This window comes from Arachis hypogaea, chromosome 19 (assembly GCF_003086295.3).
Source record: "Arachis hypogaea cultivar Tifrunner chromosome 19, arahy.Tifrunner.gnm2.J5K5, whole genome shotgun sequence".
Classification (NCBI taxonomy): Eukaryota; Viridiplantae; Streptophyta; class Magnoliopsida; order Fabales; family Fabaceae; genus Arachis; species Arachis hypogaea.
This window is the reverse complement of record NC_092054.1, coordinates 157728307-157744790: the sequence shown is the minus strand read 5'-3', so window position 1 is coordinate 157744790 and position 16484 is coordinate 157728307. Positions and strand designations below refer to the sequence as shown.

The 16484-nt window shown below is 33.9% G+C and overlaps 2 protein-coding genes across 2 annotated transcripts; one reads left to right on the top strand and one right to left on the bottom strand.

Annotated features, from left to right (window-relative positions):
- Positions 1-9696: 9696 nt before the first annotated feature.
- Positions 9697-12933, bottom strand: LOC112779187 (protein FAR1-RELATED SEQUENCE 5-like). The gene is made up of 7 exons (XM_025823431.1): positions 12796-12933; positions 11816-12552; positions 11330-11730; positions 10226-11166; positions 10051-10128; positions 9816-9968; positions 9697-9723 (listed from the first exon to the last, which is right to left on the bottom strand). The coding sequence occupies exons 1-7, from the start codon at positions 12931-12933 to the stop codon at positions 9697-9699; spliced, it is 2475 nt and encodes an 824-aa protein (XP_025679216.1).
- A 1612-nt stretch (positions 12934-14545) lies between these two features.
- LOC112779623 (probable membrane-associated kinase regulator 1) lies at positions 14546-16378 on the top strand. Its single transcript, XM_025823950.3, has 2 exons — positions 14546-15654; positions 15967-16378. Exons 1-2 carry the CDS (start codon positions 14598-14600, stop codon positions 15987-15989), a joined length of 1080 nt encoding a protein of 359 aa, XP_025679735.1. The 5' UTR covers positions 14546-14597; the 3' UTR covers positions 15990-16378.
- Positions 16379-16484: the final 106 nt, after the last annotated feature.

The following is a 16484-nucleotide window of genomic DNA, read 5'->3' as shown; positions in this document are numbered from 1 at the left end:
AGTATGCGCTGGGGAGGGAGGGATTAGGGTTTGGGGGTGGTTTGCCAGGTTACAGTGGCCACTTTAGCATTCTGCTTGACGGAGATTTGCTCCGGCGAGCTTGGGGACACGCTTGTCAAATTTTAAAATTTTGTACGGACTATTTTGTCAATAACAAAAGTCAGGTACCATTTTGTCAGCGTCATAATCTTTTAGGTACCGATTTGGTAGTTACCTCTTATAATTTTTATACGTAAACTTCTGTAATTAATAACACTAACATAGATATATATTAGCTAATTTAATTGGTGCTTACCTGGTCCAAATGTTCTTAAATTCAGCTCATGGATGATGGCAGCTCAAGCATATGGCATAATAGGAGGCGAATCTCTGTTGCAACAAGTTGCGATAACTCTTTGAAATTTAGATGACCTGAAAGGAATAGAATAGCTGGATTTTTTAGCACAAATGTCGCACCCTAAGGGAAATAGTAGCTTCAGTGAGAAAGCTATATCAAGAACGACAAGATTTTTCGCGCCAATCTCTCTCTTAATTCTTATTATTAATGTTCACTTTTCTCTTTTGATTTCATGTTTTGTTCGTTTCTCATATCTTTAAGGTAGCGTTTGTTTTGAGATACTGAGATAGAGATTGATTTGTTAGTTCAGAGACTGATACTAAAATTTCTATCTCTATCTCTAAAATTTCATTATTTTAGTACCTCCAAAAAGTGAGGACACATGAGACTAATATTTTTAGAGATAGTGACTGAAACTTTAATAACATTTTATACCTAAAATACCCTAATTTCAATTCATTAATTCCAATTTTACTATTTGTGTTTATTAAATTAGAGTTTCATTTTTCTTTCAATTTATGTCTCTCATTTTGCACTAAACAAAATATTGAGATTTATTCCAATTTCTGTCTCTTAGTCTCTGTCTCTCAATCTCAGTCTTTTCATTTCTGTCTTTCCACCAAACACTACTTAAGAGATTTTTTTTGCTTTCTTAAGTCCTTGTAACATAGACACTTGTTTCTTTCTATTTCTATTAATAAAATATCATTGACTTTGGATAAATAAAAACTAATTTTTTGTGTTAATATAATATTTTTATTATTTGAACCAGTTAATAATTTAGATGATTCAAGTTTTTTTCAAAAGAATATTAGTACTATACAATTTAGTCACAAAAAAAATAATATTATACTATTTACTCTTTTAACAACCGTCTATAAAAATGTGTTTGTTTAAAGTGAAAATAAAAAAAAAGAGAGAAAGAAATTGAAAAGAATTTTTGTTTTGTTTAGTTGAATAAAAAAGTAAAAAAAAAATAATAAATAGTGTAAAAAAATAAGTGAAATCTATTGAAATTCTTTTTTCTCTAACATTAGATGGAAATAAAATAAAAAAATGTACTTATATTAATATTTCAATATTATTCTCTATTAATACATTTTAAAATATATAAAAATAAAATTATCTTTTTATAATATTATATATTATTTCCTTTTCTTATTTTTTTTATTTAAATATATTTTTAAAAAAAATATTCTACTCAAAATTTCTTTTCTTCTTTCTTTTTTATTTCTTTCCTTTCAACTGATATTGCGGATATTTTTAATTTTTTGAGATAATTTGAACATATTTGTCTCCAATACAAAACTTAGTAGTTAAACTGATTTAAGTATAGAATTACAGAATAAATTACAATCTTTATCTATAAAAGTATAAAATCATAACAAATTTAACATGAAAAATAATTTTACATAAATTTTAATATCGAGGCATGGCTTGGTGCTAAATGCTGATATGGAGAGGAGGGGTGCTTGACATTGGGGTGGTGTCAGAGAAAACGGACGGTCCAATTTTATTTATTGTGAATTAAAAAAACGAAAATTTTGCACAACTCAGACCATGCAACTATTAGAACCTACTTCTCCAACGAATAAAACTGACCATCCAATTTATTCAATAAAAAATTACAGGATCCGATTTTCATTATGTAAGTTTCATTTCCTCCCAACAAAACGGACCATCTGATTTACATATAAACTCATGAAAACAAAAAATTCGGAGGGTCCAATTTTTTCGCACCAGATAAAAAAACTGTCCCACATAATAATGTAGAACCCCTATCTTCCATAACCTTACAAAGCACCTACACCCCCTCCATAACAAAAAAAAATCAGCCCATTATTCTTCGGTTAAACCATTAATGAATGCCTCAAGAAGAGTAACCTCTCCAAGGGTCTCCTTGGAACCAAGTTCCAATTTCTCCATAACAGGCTGCAACGTGGCTTGGAAAGAGAGAACAAAATGAGCTTACTATAAATCAAAATAAAAAAACAGTTCAACTAGGTATCCTTTAACAATGTTACAATATTCAGCCATTTCTTACAATAATTCAAAAAAACTAAAACAAACACATCTAAAAAGTTGTAAATAGATTTAGTGTCTTTAAAAATTAAATCTATATTTAAAATACAAATTAAATCAAACTAAAATTTAAAATTTAAATTTTAAATTTCTGTTTCAAATTTAATATATTTAATATAATAATACATTATCATTTAAATACACGTCATAAATTTAAATTACTCAAGTTTGAATTTTAACTTTTAAAATTCTAAATTAAATGTTAAATCATTTAATGATTTAGTAAACACATTCAAAATAGAAGAAGAGAAGTCAAAAAACGTCAAGACCCCACATCTAAAACTCAAAAACTCAGAAAAGCAATTCACCGGCACTCTGAAGACAAAGAGACTTCACCCCCTGCCGCAGTGCGCCTGCACCACCGTCCTCATTGGCCTTCATCGTCGACGCCCCACATCCAAAAACCAGAGACGCTAAACGGCAACTCAGCGGCGCACACTCTCAAACCCAGAGAAGTCACTCCCTGCTGCCGTTCGTCTGCGTCACCGCTTCCTCCACCACGGCGCACATCCACAACGCTGCATTCCTCTCCTTTCAAGCCCATCGTCGTTGCCGGCGACTTAACCGAGGTTTGGATTATTCTGACACCACTAATTTTTGTGTTATTCTGTATAAAGTTTTGATTTTTTATTAATTTGAAAATTAAATTCCGAATAAAATGGCTTGAGAAGATTTACGTATATATTGTAATGTAATTGATCTTTGCATGTGCAATTTCTCTATTTTGGAAGTGTTTACATCTTTGAATCGAGTTTTTTGTGTGGGTAAGCTTCCAGTAATCGCTATCTGTGGGTGTGTTCATGGTTGCTGCTTTACATTATATCAACGTAGCTATTTCTGCAATTGGGTCAGAAATGAGCGAAGGCTTGAAATTCATATCATAGGCTTGAACGATTATTAGACCTGAGCACTAATATTCTTATTTGTGTGTTTAAGTGTTACAACATTACATGAAAGCTTTCTTTTCTACCCCCAATAATAAATAATTTTCTTAATTTTGGGTTTTTACTTCTTAGAATGGATTAGCTCTGACGGGTGCAAGGAAATTATGATTAAGTTCTATTTTATAGTGTGTTAATGATCAAAAGATGTTATTTTTGTTACATAGCTTTCATAGTCAATTAGCTTGCTGGGTTGGTTGCATGAGCTGGTTACACTGCAATTAAAAGAAATATATCTATTTGTTGGGTTGAGAATGAAGACAAGAACTTGTCCAAATAATTAGTGTGGATTATTACGATTCAGGATGTGTTTATATTGTTACCTCAATTCTACAAGTGTCTTTGGTGAAAACTTTATGTCTAACCTTATTATATGAACAATGTGCAGTGTAGAATCATAATGCCAGTTAAAAAACGTACTTCATCTGGTACAAAGAAAGAAAAATCAGCAGCTAGTAAGGCTTCCGATGGCAGACTTGATGAATCTAATGTCAAGAACAAAGTTGGAAGACCGAAGAAACCAGAGGGTCCTAAAAAGGTAATTTGTTTCTCACTTTAAAAATTTTTGAGGTTTGCAAGTGAGGTACACAATTACACATATACTAACTAGTGGCTCAATATTTTAGAAAACACTTGATACCCGCTGCTCTCCAACTGCCATTGCGGATATGATGGATCATTTAAAAGATAAATATCCGATCAAATACCAAGAAGTTGAGAAAATGGGTTTTGGATGCCTGAGGCACATCCCTAAGTGGTCGATGAGCCAAGATTTGATTGTCGCCCTGGCACGGTCATATAACAAGGATCGAATGCATTTGGAAGTTGAGACCGGAGACATACCGGTGAATGCACGAGTGATAGGTCAAGCATTGGGACTCCCTACAAATGGTAATACATAAAGTATATATTTAATGTAAAGTACATATATGTTATCTTTTGGATGTAGTACTACTTCTCTTAACCATACGGATTCCGTGTTACAGGTGATAGCTTTCCGAAATTAGATCCGAAGAAGCATCGTAACCTCATAGATACCTTTGAAGGCAGAACCCAAAAAGAGGTTAAGACCCATGTTATCAGATGCTCGGTTACAACAGAAGTAGAAAAGGAGGAGTTTCGGCGCTACTTCATAATGTTTGTCATGAAGGCCTTTCTCTTTGCTTCCAGTAATAAGTATATTACCAATTCATTCATCCCGGGCGTGATAGATGTGCGTAATCCAATGAGATTTTTTTGGAGTAGACACATCTATGACTGTGTTAAGGAGGGCTTAAGGAAATATAAGGAAGATGGCATAAGGACTATTGATGGATGCATGTTTGCTCTCTTGGTAAGTTGAGCCATATCACTTGTTAGACCTAGATTCACTTGAATGGTAGTGCTAATTTACTCATGTGTTTTTGTGGCAGATACTTTACTTGCATACGAACAAACACGGAGATCTTAGGGGATATTCTGGTGGCGGTGAACCATGGACTAAGGAATGGACTGTTGCTGAGCTTAGAGAAGCAGTAAAGGAAGAACAAGTTCGGGAATCGGTATAGATACATATGTACATGTATTTAATTTTTTTACTATGAACCTAGGCTTGAGAATTAATTAATATATGTAATAGGGTCTAATTCGGAAGATTGATGAATTACGAAAATCCGAGAGGGAAAAGGGCAACGTCGATGAACCACAAAAGAGAACACGTGATAAGCGACGGGGTGCACAAGTTAGACCTCGAACTAAGGAGCAAACAAGAAAAAGGCCGAAAAAAATTGTTGCCGAGTCAGATGAGGAAGAATTTCTCACCGAGGCTGACGTTAGCGATAAAGAATTATGTCATGAAGAGAACCCAGGCTCAACATCCTCAGATAAAATTAATGTTCCCTTGTCTCGATATCGAGTGTTGAGTGGCACAAAAAACCGGCAGGAAAGGCAAGTTTAAATGACATTTTTCTTTAAAATCGTATTTATATTCCTTCTTTTTGTGGCTAGATTTGTATGAGTGCAATTATTCATTATATTATCTAATAATTGAATGAATTGGTGTGTATAGTCTTGATCTCCAAGAAGTTTTCGATGCTAGAATTGAAAAATAAGTGCATTTACTAATTATTGATGTTAGAATTTACCTATATGATATGTACACTAGTATTGGAAAGAATATGTATTTGTATCATTTTGGATGTGTTTCAGCAATTAAATGTGTAACGTTATGTAATTTTAGATGTGTTTAAGTAAGTCCTATTATAATGAGTTAAATGACTTAGTGTGTGTAGACATGAGCTCCAAGAAGAAGTTGTTGCTGATTGTGGAGAACCTAATCCTGTGAGCAACGAAAAACACCAAGCTGTCATTGCTAGTATTGAAAATTAAGTGCATTTACTAATTATTGATGTTAGAATTTACCTATGCGATATGTACACTAGTATTAGAAAGAATATGTATTTGTAATATTTTGAATGTGTTTCAGCAATTAAATGTGTAACGTTATGTAATTTTAGATGTGTTTAAGTAAGTCCTATTATAATGAGTTAAATGACTTAGTGTGTGTAGACATGAGCTCCAAGAAGAAGTTGTTGCTGATTGTGGAGAACCTAATCATGTGAGCAACGAAAAACACCAAGCTGTCATTGCTAGTATTGAAAAGTAAGTAGGTTTACTAATTACCACTGTTAAAATTTACCTATGCGATATGTATAATAGTATTGAAATGAATAAATACTAATTGTATCAATTTGGATGTGTTTCCACAATTATTTGGATGCCATTTTGTTAATTTAGATGTGTATAAGTGACTCTGTTTGTGTTATATTATATTGACATAAAGTACATAGTGTGTGTAGTCATGAGCTCCAAGAAGAAGTTGTTGCTGAATGTGGAGCACCTAGCCCCATGAGCAACGAAGAGCATCATGTTGTCAATGAATCGAGTGTAAAGTAAGTACATGTATTAATTATTGTTGTTTCAATCTAGGGATACAATATGTACACTAGTATTTAAGCGATTATAAACTGGATTTCTTTGGATTGGCTATCCATCTTTTATTTGGGGATTGCAGGACATCAAAGTGTTTAGATATGGTTGTGTATTCTGGACCCCACAGAAGTGTGAATAATATGGAAAGCGGCGAAGTTGATCATGGAATGCCCCAAGATGATGTTGAAGAGTGCAATAGGCTTTCCTCGAAACCAACATCTGTCAATAACACTCCACCAACGCCTGCTCCAGTTATAATCCCACCGGATTTTGATGAAGATGCAAAAGAGAAGGTGTACAGATGGGTAATAGATGACAGAAATCCGTTGGATGAAGTTATCGTGTGGTACCGGACACATTATACGTTGGACCTAACACGAAGAGATCTGAACACATTAAAAAGGAGGGAATGGGTCGACGGTCGGGTAAAAAATCTAACAAATAATAACTATATATATAGAATTTTAACCTACTTTTATCATCTCTTTTCATTTTGTCCTTTATGCTTTTATGCATGTGCAGGTGATAGAGTGCATGTGTGCACTCTTTAATGGGCTCCCAGCCAAGAGGTTTCAAGAAGATTTCTACTGCATTAATCCAATGATATTGGTATGATGAACACATATCAATGTTACTTTTTACTTTTTCTTACACCGATACACTTAGTAATAAACTAATACGGAATAAATGTGTACAGGGTCGTGTTATGACACCTATGAATGTTGAAAAATTTGAGGACAAACACAACTCAGAGTATGTGGGGTTAGCAGAATGTTGGGGGAACGAGATCCGTCTGTTCAACAAGGTAGAAGCAGCCAAGAGACATACGGTATATGTTCAAAAATATTACATCCAACAAGTATAAAGTTTTTTGTGCATCCCTTTGTATCTTTGTAAGAGTATCGAAAAATAAAATCCGAGTATGATGCAGTTCTTTGTACCCATCTGCCTGGATAATCACTGGTGGTTGTATGCTTTTCATCCAAAAAGTGCGACATTCTTTGCTCTTGACTCCCTAGTTAGACCCCCTCTTACCGATCATAGGGTGAAAGTGGATGAATATGCGGTAAGTATAAACACGGTCGATACAAATTTCAATCATGTCCAATTAAGATCAATAACCAATTGCATTTGACTAATTTTGGTATGTCCTCTTATATACAGGCCAAGCTTATTGACGAGTTGGCCCAACTCACTTTTTCATGGTACAAAGTCCAGGACGAGGGCATAGGAAAGCCCCTTTATGTGGATGTTCCGATTCAACCAAACAAGTATGGTTCAATGTGATGTCTTATTTTATTGGGTATCAACACCAAATTAACTTGATGCATATTTGCTTTTATCTTGATTGATAGTTATGACTGCGGAGTTTTTGTCATTAAATTCATGGACTCGTGGGATCCAGAAACTCTTGACATGGATGATTATGTTGTGCCAGTTTGGACAACGGTAGGCCATAGATCCATTTAGAACAATGTTTCTAATATTTTTTATGATATTATCGTTTGGTGACATTGAACATTAATGCATGCAGGAAGACATGGCTATAATGAGGAGGAAGTACCTACTAGACATCGTGCTTGATCCGTGGAATGGTTATCTGAATACTGTGGAGGCTGTTGCCCATGCCCCTTTACGCCGTGCACCTCAAAGGAATAAAAGAAAAGAGTTGAGAGATCCTTGGACTGCGCCAAACACTGCTGAGCTAACAAGAAGAGCAGAAGAGGCAGCATGCAAGAGGGCCAATAGGAGAAACAGAAAAATATAGCACTGTGCAGATAAAATTAGCTATTAAGATGGACATATTTTTCTCATTAATCTAGGATACCATCTCTTTATTTTTCGTGTTGTTAGGAGACTCACTTAGCCTTAGTTATTTTCATGTGTTTATCTTTTGTGTTAATTGTTCATGCGTTGTGGATACAGCAATTAAAATATATGCAGATTAATAACTAGGTGTCCGTTTTACTTAAACATTTTGGATCAGTAAGGCTAAAAAAAAAAATTTTCTTGTGCTATTTGATAGAATTTTGGATGTGTTCCAAAAATATGTTCAGTTCGACTGTACTATTTTGTATGTGTAATAAACTTACGACATAAACTAATTTCAACTATTATCTAAAACTACCAACCAATAACATCAATAAAATAACTAAGATGAATAAATACTAATGCTCAAAAAAGTAATATAATTATTTTGGATGTGTTTTAAACATATTTTGTATATAATATCGTACTATTAGATGTGTTATAATTAAAAAATAAGAACATGATTTTTATGACTATACCAGCTACATCTTCTCTCTTAAACGCTAAATTATTTTTTGGCTTCTTTACTCAAAATACTTTATTTTTCTCTCTTAAACGCTAAATTATTTTTTGGCTTCTTTACTCAAAATACTTTATTTTGTGACAGTTCAAATAAGAAACGAAAAAAACCCAACTAATAATTTACATAATAAATATTAGATGCATTTTATCGAATAAAAAATCAAAAAATTAATTGTATTCCGTACGTTTATATTTAAAAACTAGCATTTAGCGATTTTGAAAATGTTTATATTTAAAAACTAGTAATTTTATGATTTTGGATGTGTTTTAGAAATATTTTGTATATAATATCATATTATTAGATGTGTTATAATTGGAAAATAAAAATACAGTTTTTATGACCATACTAGCTACATCTTCTCTCTTAACTTCCAGATTTTTTTTTTTTGCTTCTTTACTCAAAATATTCTAAAGGAATTGTCACGTGATTTTTTTATTTCCACAATTTATTAGTCATTTAATTGAGAAAGTAAGTATTTCTGCCGTTCCATTCAAATATAATTAGTTATCAAAATGGATATATTATGCTCTTTAATCAAGGATGTCGTTTTTTATGTTGTTAGGAGACTCAATTAAGCTTAATTATTTTGCTATGTTTATCTTTTATATAATTGTTCATTCACTGTGCATAAGCTTGGTTATGCCAGGTAAAATTTGTTTTCAACTGCTAATTAAATTAACTTGCAGCACATCCAAAATCATAACCCATCTTTTAAATTGGTTCCTGAACACATCTAAAACTCATTCATTTGAACCAATAAACCTAGCCTTTGCAACTGCTAAGTAATAGAACATAGGTAACGTCATCTATATTAATTAAACAAATTACCACTCCAAAATGAGAAACATACCCTACCCTTTTATGACACATCAAAAATGAGATTTTTGTAATATAAAAAAGGAATTAGAACACATCGAAAATTCAGAAATAGAAATGAAATTGTCAAAAAAAAAAAAAAAAACATGAGACACCCTAATATAAAATTGGGATTTGGAATATGTAGATGCTGGAGCTGCTATTGCATGTGTTATCCTTTAGTCAATATTCATATAAGAGTGCGCCTACAAACAAATATAACAAACTAATGTCAACAAAAAATGGATGAATACAACTTAATATATAAATAAAAAGTTCTCTGATGCAAAAATCTTACATGAATAGAAGGGTTCTGGAACGAATTCAACAATGTTGTAAATCCCCCCGAGCTTAAGGAATCCATTTGCGTATTTTTTGCATGATGAAAATGTTCAGGGATACAAGAAAAGGTGTTGTGGGTGAAACAGTCTTCTTCAATAGGAGCAAAATCCTGCATCCATACATGAACAATATTTAAATTACAAAATACAGAAATTATAACATACTCTCTAGCAATAAACACTAAAATAAACCTTAGGGTGTTTGCTAGCAGTAATGCATCTCTCGGTGGCCTTGTTTAAATGTTTGTCTCCTTCAACAGCTGCACCTTCCTGTACATATGAGAATATCTTAAATTCAACAGGCTCAACACATGAAAAATATAACAAGAGCAAGATTATTGTATAAACCATGGCCATTATAACTAACCTTTGTACGTTTACTACTAGCTCGACGTTTCTTAGAACCATTCTTAATTTTCCGGTCCACATCCGCCTCGAGTCTCTTGAAGCTTGGGCGCCCCCTAGGTACCACATGAGGAGGGCTCCGCAAAGCATTTAATCCATCAGAACACTCACTTGTGCATACGCTTTCTGAATGTTTTGCCCGATGCTCGGTAAGTGCCACTTTAGCACTCGCAAAAGCGGAACGCAATATATCAGCCTCCTCCTTGTCATGCACAAAGTCCTGGGCCACATTGTAGAAGTCAACACACAGTCCCCTAAATATATTCATGCTTTCATCAGAGCGTCGTGAGTCGTGACTACTTCTAATATGAGTGTGCTTACGATGAACATTCTTGCTCCACCGAGATAGTATATACGACGATTTCACCTTGTCAACCCTACATTGGGATAAAACCGATAGGACATGGCAACAGAGGATACCATATGACTCAAACCTGAAGCAGTTGCACCTAACCTGGTGTGAAATAGGACAAAACACAACTTCATACTCGCTGTAAAAAGACATCCCCTTAATTATCTTCTGTTGAGTCACTTCATAGAAGTATTGGTTGTCCTTCACTGCCCTTGGAGACAGGTTGCAGTCACACTTTTTGATAAATTCGGCTTGAACATTGCGAAATATGTTGTTGGTGTACTCATATTGGAACTGCTTCTCAATAGGAGAGTTCGATACACATGGGATCAGGCCCCTATTGTCTGCTGCATCGCACTCCAACTCCTGTTGTTCCTTATCTGCAAGACAATTGTCATACTGGTGCACAAATTGAACTAAACTGCTCCTACACGTTAGGTACTTATCAAAGAAAGAATGCATGCTCTCACTCCGTTGTGTACTCCTCATGCCAGCCCAAAATTCATGCTCTAGAAAAACAGGGACCCATATATTGCGAATATGATAGATATCTGCATTTGAAAGACATATTTGCTTTTAAAATAGTCACCTATGTTGTCTCACTAAACATGCATGAAAGGATATTTAGCTTAAGTTCATTTTTTTTACAAAATCTAGTCAACACTTAAAACGACAAATAAACAGACCAATCAAGTTTTGCATGTGCATTCATACCGTTAAGCCAGTTGTTGTCATGAAGGGTATACTCTTCAATGAAGTCATACCATGAACTTTCAAACGATTCTCGCGAATGAGACTCCCAAATAATCCCATGCATTGTAGCTTTAATTTCCTCATATCGGCTCAACTTTCCAAGTTTATGGGGTATCTTCCTCGTGATGTGCCAAATGCACAATCTATACCTAGTGTTTGGCATGACATTTCGAATGGCTGTTGCCATGGCTCCGCATTGGTCAGTTAAGATTCCATCTGGTGTTTTTCCCATACATTTTATAAATGTTTGCATGAGCCATTCAAAGGACTCAGTCTCTTCGTTGCCCAATAAAGCACACCCGAAAAGACATGACCTTCCGTGGTGATTAACACCCACAAATGCTGCAACTGGCATCTCATATCTATAAAAAAATCAACACGTGGGGCACTCAGTGAGCTTGTAAATTAATGAATCCTATAAAAAATAAACCAAGAAAAAGAAGTTACTTGTTGAGTTTGTATGTGGTGTCAAATGACACCACGTCACCAAAATACTCGTAAGCAGCTCTTGATCGAGCATCCGCCCAAAATGCATGCTTGAGACTATTGTCACTATAGAGACAAATGTCGTAGAAGAAATTTGGGTTCTGCTCTTTCATCCTGGTAAAATAGTCCAGCATCTCTTGCGCATCAGTATCATCTCCATTGATTCGGAGTTTACCAGATATATAATTTCTAACATCCTTCTCAAGAAATTTCAGATTAGAACGACCACCAGCTTCATCAGCAAGCGCCTGAAAAGTCTTCGAAGGTCGTATACCAGCCTGGTCATTGCGTTCAATGACATCCTTAACGTGCATGGTGAGTTCCCTGTTTTTCTTAAACATCCATGACAAACTGGGATCACATCGATGCGTGTGAGTTAATTCTACCTTCGACAGTATCCATTTTTCAAGCTCTGTGTCAAGTTTCACATAGATGCGAGCTTTACAGTGTACAGATGAGACTGTGTTTGACCTATGGGTTACCGGATTCTTCTTTGTTCGGTATCCATCTCTATTACACTGTATGGATTGGTTAATGGGTGTTTTTCCATTCTTGTGGAAGTTAGTGTTTCTTATATGAGGCTCGAATCCCACTTTATTGGCATAGTTGTAGTAAAATTGGCGTGCTTCTTCGAGGGTTCCAAATAGCATCCCCACTTTTGGAATCTCCTCATCAGAAATAGTGGGATGAATTATGACCTAAAAAAACAAAACATACTAACAAGGATTGTGACACAAAAATAACACAATAATACGTGCATATATATATATATATATTTATAGTGCCATTACTCGGATATTTGGATGTGTTCACAGGAATATATATATATATATATTAAAATATAACCTATAATTAGCATGCAAGAAAAAAAGTCGGCCATAAATATCAGAAGAATAAATTAATACATTATAAAAAATTCCAAATAAAAAAATGTCAACTACCTCAGTCGTGCACTCAGTTTCTGTAGCAGAATTGCTTGAGCTATTACAAATATTTATATCGTCCATATCAATATGGGTATCAAATGAGTGAAGTTCTTCTGATGACGGCTGCGTGTTCAAGTCTATAGCAAATGCCATGTTGATGTCTAATATTATAAATAAAATAATGGTCATTATAATATTAGAAAAATACAAAATTGTAATTAATTAAAATATTTGCAAATTAATAACCAAGTGTCCATTTGGTTAAACAGTTTGGATCAGTACGACCAAAAAAAAATCTTGTGCTATTTGATATATTTTTCGATGTGTTCTAGCAATATTATAAGTTCGATTGTATTATTTTAAATGTGTAATAAATTTACGAAATAAACTATTTCCAACCATTATCTAAAATATCCACCAATAACATCAATAAAAAAAATTAAGATAAATAAATATTAATGCTCAAACAAGTAATAAAAATTCCAACTAATACCATGATCATATATGTTAGATATTTTTTATAAATAAAAAACAACTTAAATTAATTGTTGATTATAATAATTTTGAAAACGTTATTGTTCAAATAAGTATCGAAAAAAATCCAACTAATAGTTAAAATAATAAATATTATATACATTTTATCGAATCGAAAATAAATACATTAATTGTATTATTAACGTTTATATTGTATTATTAAAATTGGCACGATTTTGGATGTGTTTTAAAAATATTTTGTATAAAATATCATACTATCAGATGTGTTATAATCGAAAAAAAACAATACAATTTTAAATTAATTGTTGATTATAATAATTTTGAAAACGTTAATGTTCAAATAAGTATCGAAAAAAATCCAACTAATAATTTAAATAATAAATATTGTATGCATTTGATCAAATAAAAAATTAAAAGATTAATTATCTTATTAATGTTTAAATTTATATATTTAAATATAGTATAGTTTTAGATGTGTTTTAAAAATATTTTAAATAAAATATCATACTATCAGATGTGTTAAAAATGAACAATAACAACAGAATTTTTATGACTATACCATCTACATCCTCTCTCTTAAACTCCATATTTTTTTTTTTGCTTCTTTGCTCAAACTACTTATGTACAAAGTATTTTATTTGTAACAACTCTATTAATAAATTAAATAAGATCAACCATATTCCAATTAAATAACAATAGAATTTTTATATTTAAAGTAAAATATAATTAGAAATATTGAAAATGATACTTCTCTTTAAATTATATAAACACGTGTAGAAAGTAAATTTACCTACTTACCTTTTAATAATGCAGAACGAGGGAGAGGGAGTGCTTCAGCTCTGGAAAATGGTGATATGTCTTCACCAACGAATAAGAGAAGAAGAATTCAGCTGTGCGTACCTTTTTGGTTTTGGAACATGTAACGCACTGTGCTTAGAATAAGGAATAAAAGACTTTAGTTGTTACTTGAAGTTCCGAAAATAAAGGAAAGTCACATAACTACTAATAAAGTGGGTAGATTTTAAAATTTAAATTAAATTTATTTATGGATATGTATCTATAAAATAGGAACATGTTTTAATAAAAAATAATTAAATATTATTTAAATCTGATTAAAGGCTGATTAAAGGCTGAAAAGTATTGTACAACTAGCATTTTCCATAAAAAAATTGCAGTGAAGACACGTGATAGTCACGTGGCATTGTTGTTAGAGAAGAAGCATTGACCAGTCATTCAAAGCTGTATAAATGGCAGAATCTTGGTCAATAACCAAAACTTTTTTTTTACCTCGAAAGAACAACAGCAGTAGATGAAGAAACAAGATGGGGAGAAGAAGAAGAACGAGAACAAGTAATAATAGACCAAACCCTTCTTCACATTCATCCACTCTTCCACCATCCCCAACCCATTCCTTTTCTTCTTCTTCTTCTTCTGATTTCGAGTTCACAATCTCAATCTCACCTCGAAAATCCTCCACTCTTCTCTGCCCCGCCGATGAGCTCTTCTACAAAGGCCAGCTCCTCCCTCTTCACCTCTCCCCTCGCATCTCCATGGTCCGCACTCTCCTCCTCTCGTCCTCCTCCTCCGCCGCCGCGCCACGTCACTCTACCGCCAGCACCACCTCCACCTCTTCCTCCTTCACCTACGACTGCGATTCCTCCCGCCCCAGCTCTGTCACCGACGACGAAAACAACTTCGTCAACCGCCATAACACCACCATCACCAATGCCTTCCACTGCGACAAGAAAACCGCCACCACCACCGCCGCCACGAATAACAACAACAACAAGTACTTCTCGTTCTCTAGATTCTCCTCTGTTTTCCGCAAAAACCGCGTCGAAACTCATGAGAGCGTCTCTGTTTCCGTTTCTGAACCCTCAAGGTCGGTGAAGAAAATGGGAAGCACCGCCAAGGAGGTTATAAGAAAGTATCTGAACAAAGTGAAGAAGCCATTGTTGTTCTCTCACAAACATAATAAGGATCACCAGAAAACAACGCAAGCGTCATCGTCGTCTTCGAAAAAAGTAGCAAACAGATCCGCCATGGAAACACAGAACGCTCCTCCTCCTCCTCCTTCTTATTCTTCTTCATCATCATTTTCCTGCTTGAAGAAGGAAACGACGGAGATCAATAAAAGCGCACTGGTTTCTTCTTCGTCGCATTCTTCCTTCTCGGGAAACTTGAACTACCCTCGACGAAAGAGCATCTACGTTTCAAGCTGCCCTTCGTCCATGAGGTCCTCTCCGACACACTCCGGCGTTCTCTCCACCGCCGGAGGGTTCTCTTACGCTGATACTTCGACAACGGAAGAGTTGCAGAACGCAATCCAAGGAGCCATCGCTCATTGCAAGAACTCGTTGGCTCAGAACAAAGACTATGGTCAGTACTCAGTAGTAGCCAAATATAATTAATTAATTAATTAATTAATTTTTCTAATCTTTAATTAATGGTGAAAATTCAAGATAAAATAGACCTTACGTGAACTTGATACTACGTGAACTTGATACCACAGAGCTGTTAGATGAAAATTTAGTTAAATCAGTCAAATCATCTAACAGCTCTTAGGTATCAACTTTATGTGAAATCGACTGTACCTGAGTTTCTACATTAATTAATTAAAACGAAACTAGGTTATTATTATTTTTTTATAAAATGTTATATTTTTTTGTTTTTGTTTTTCGTCACATGCAGGTGCAGTTTGTTTCAGGATCTGATTAACCCAAAATTATGATCTGAAAAAAAAAAGGGTTGCCTTTTCTATGTCTACTTTTGTGTGTCTGTGATTTCTCACGTTAGGGAATCTGACACGAAAGTGATGTAAAAAGAGTTGCATGGTAAGATAGCATGGAAAATTGGAACCCTTTATGACCGTTTATGATCATGCCCCTTTCAAAGTGTAATTTTACTACTTTTGTGTGTGGTGTGTATAATAATTACATTAATTAATTAACTTCATCATCATGGGTTATTTAGCTGCTATATATGCAACAAGATTCCTTTGTAGCTGATGAGAATCTCTTAAGTTAATTATTTGATTGATTATGGAAATTGACTTTTGTTAAATGGTATTTAATGGAGCCGCCCTGTGTTATAGGGTTGTATAGCTGTAGGACTGACTGAATAATTAATATTATAGATTATAGATGTGCCTATAAGGCAGTGTTAAACTTATTATATCTAATCTAATATAGGGGTGGTACTATATCTAA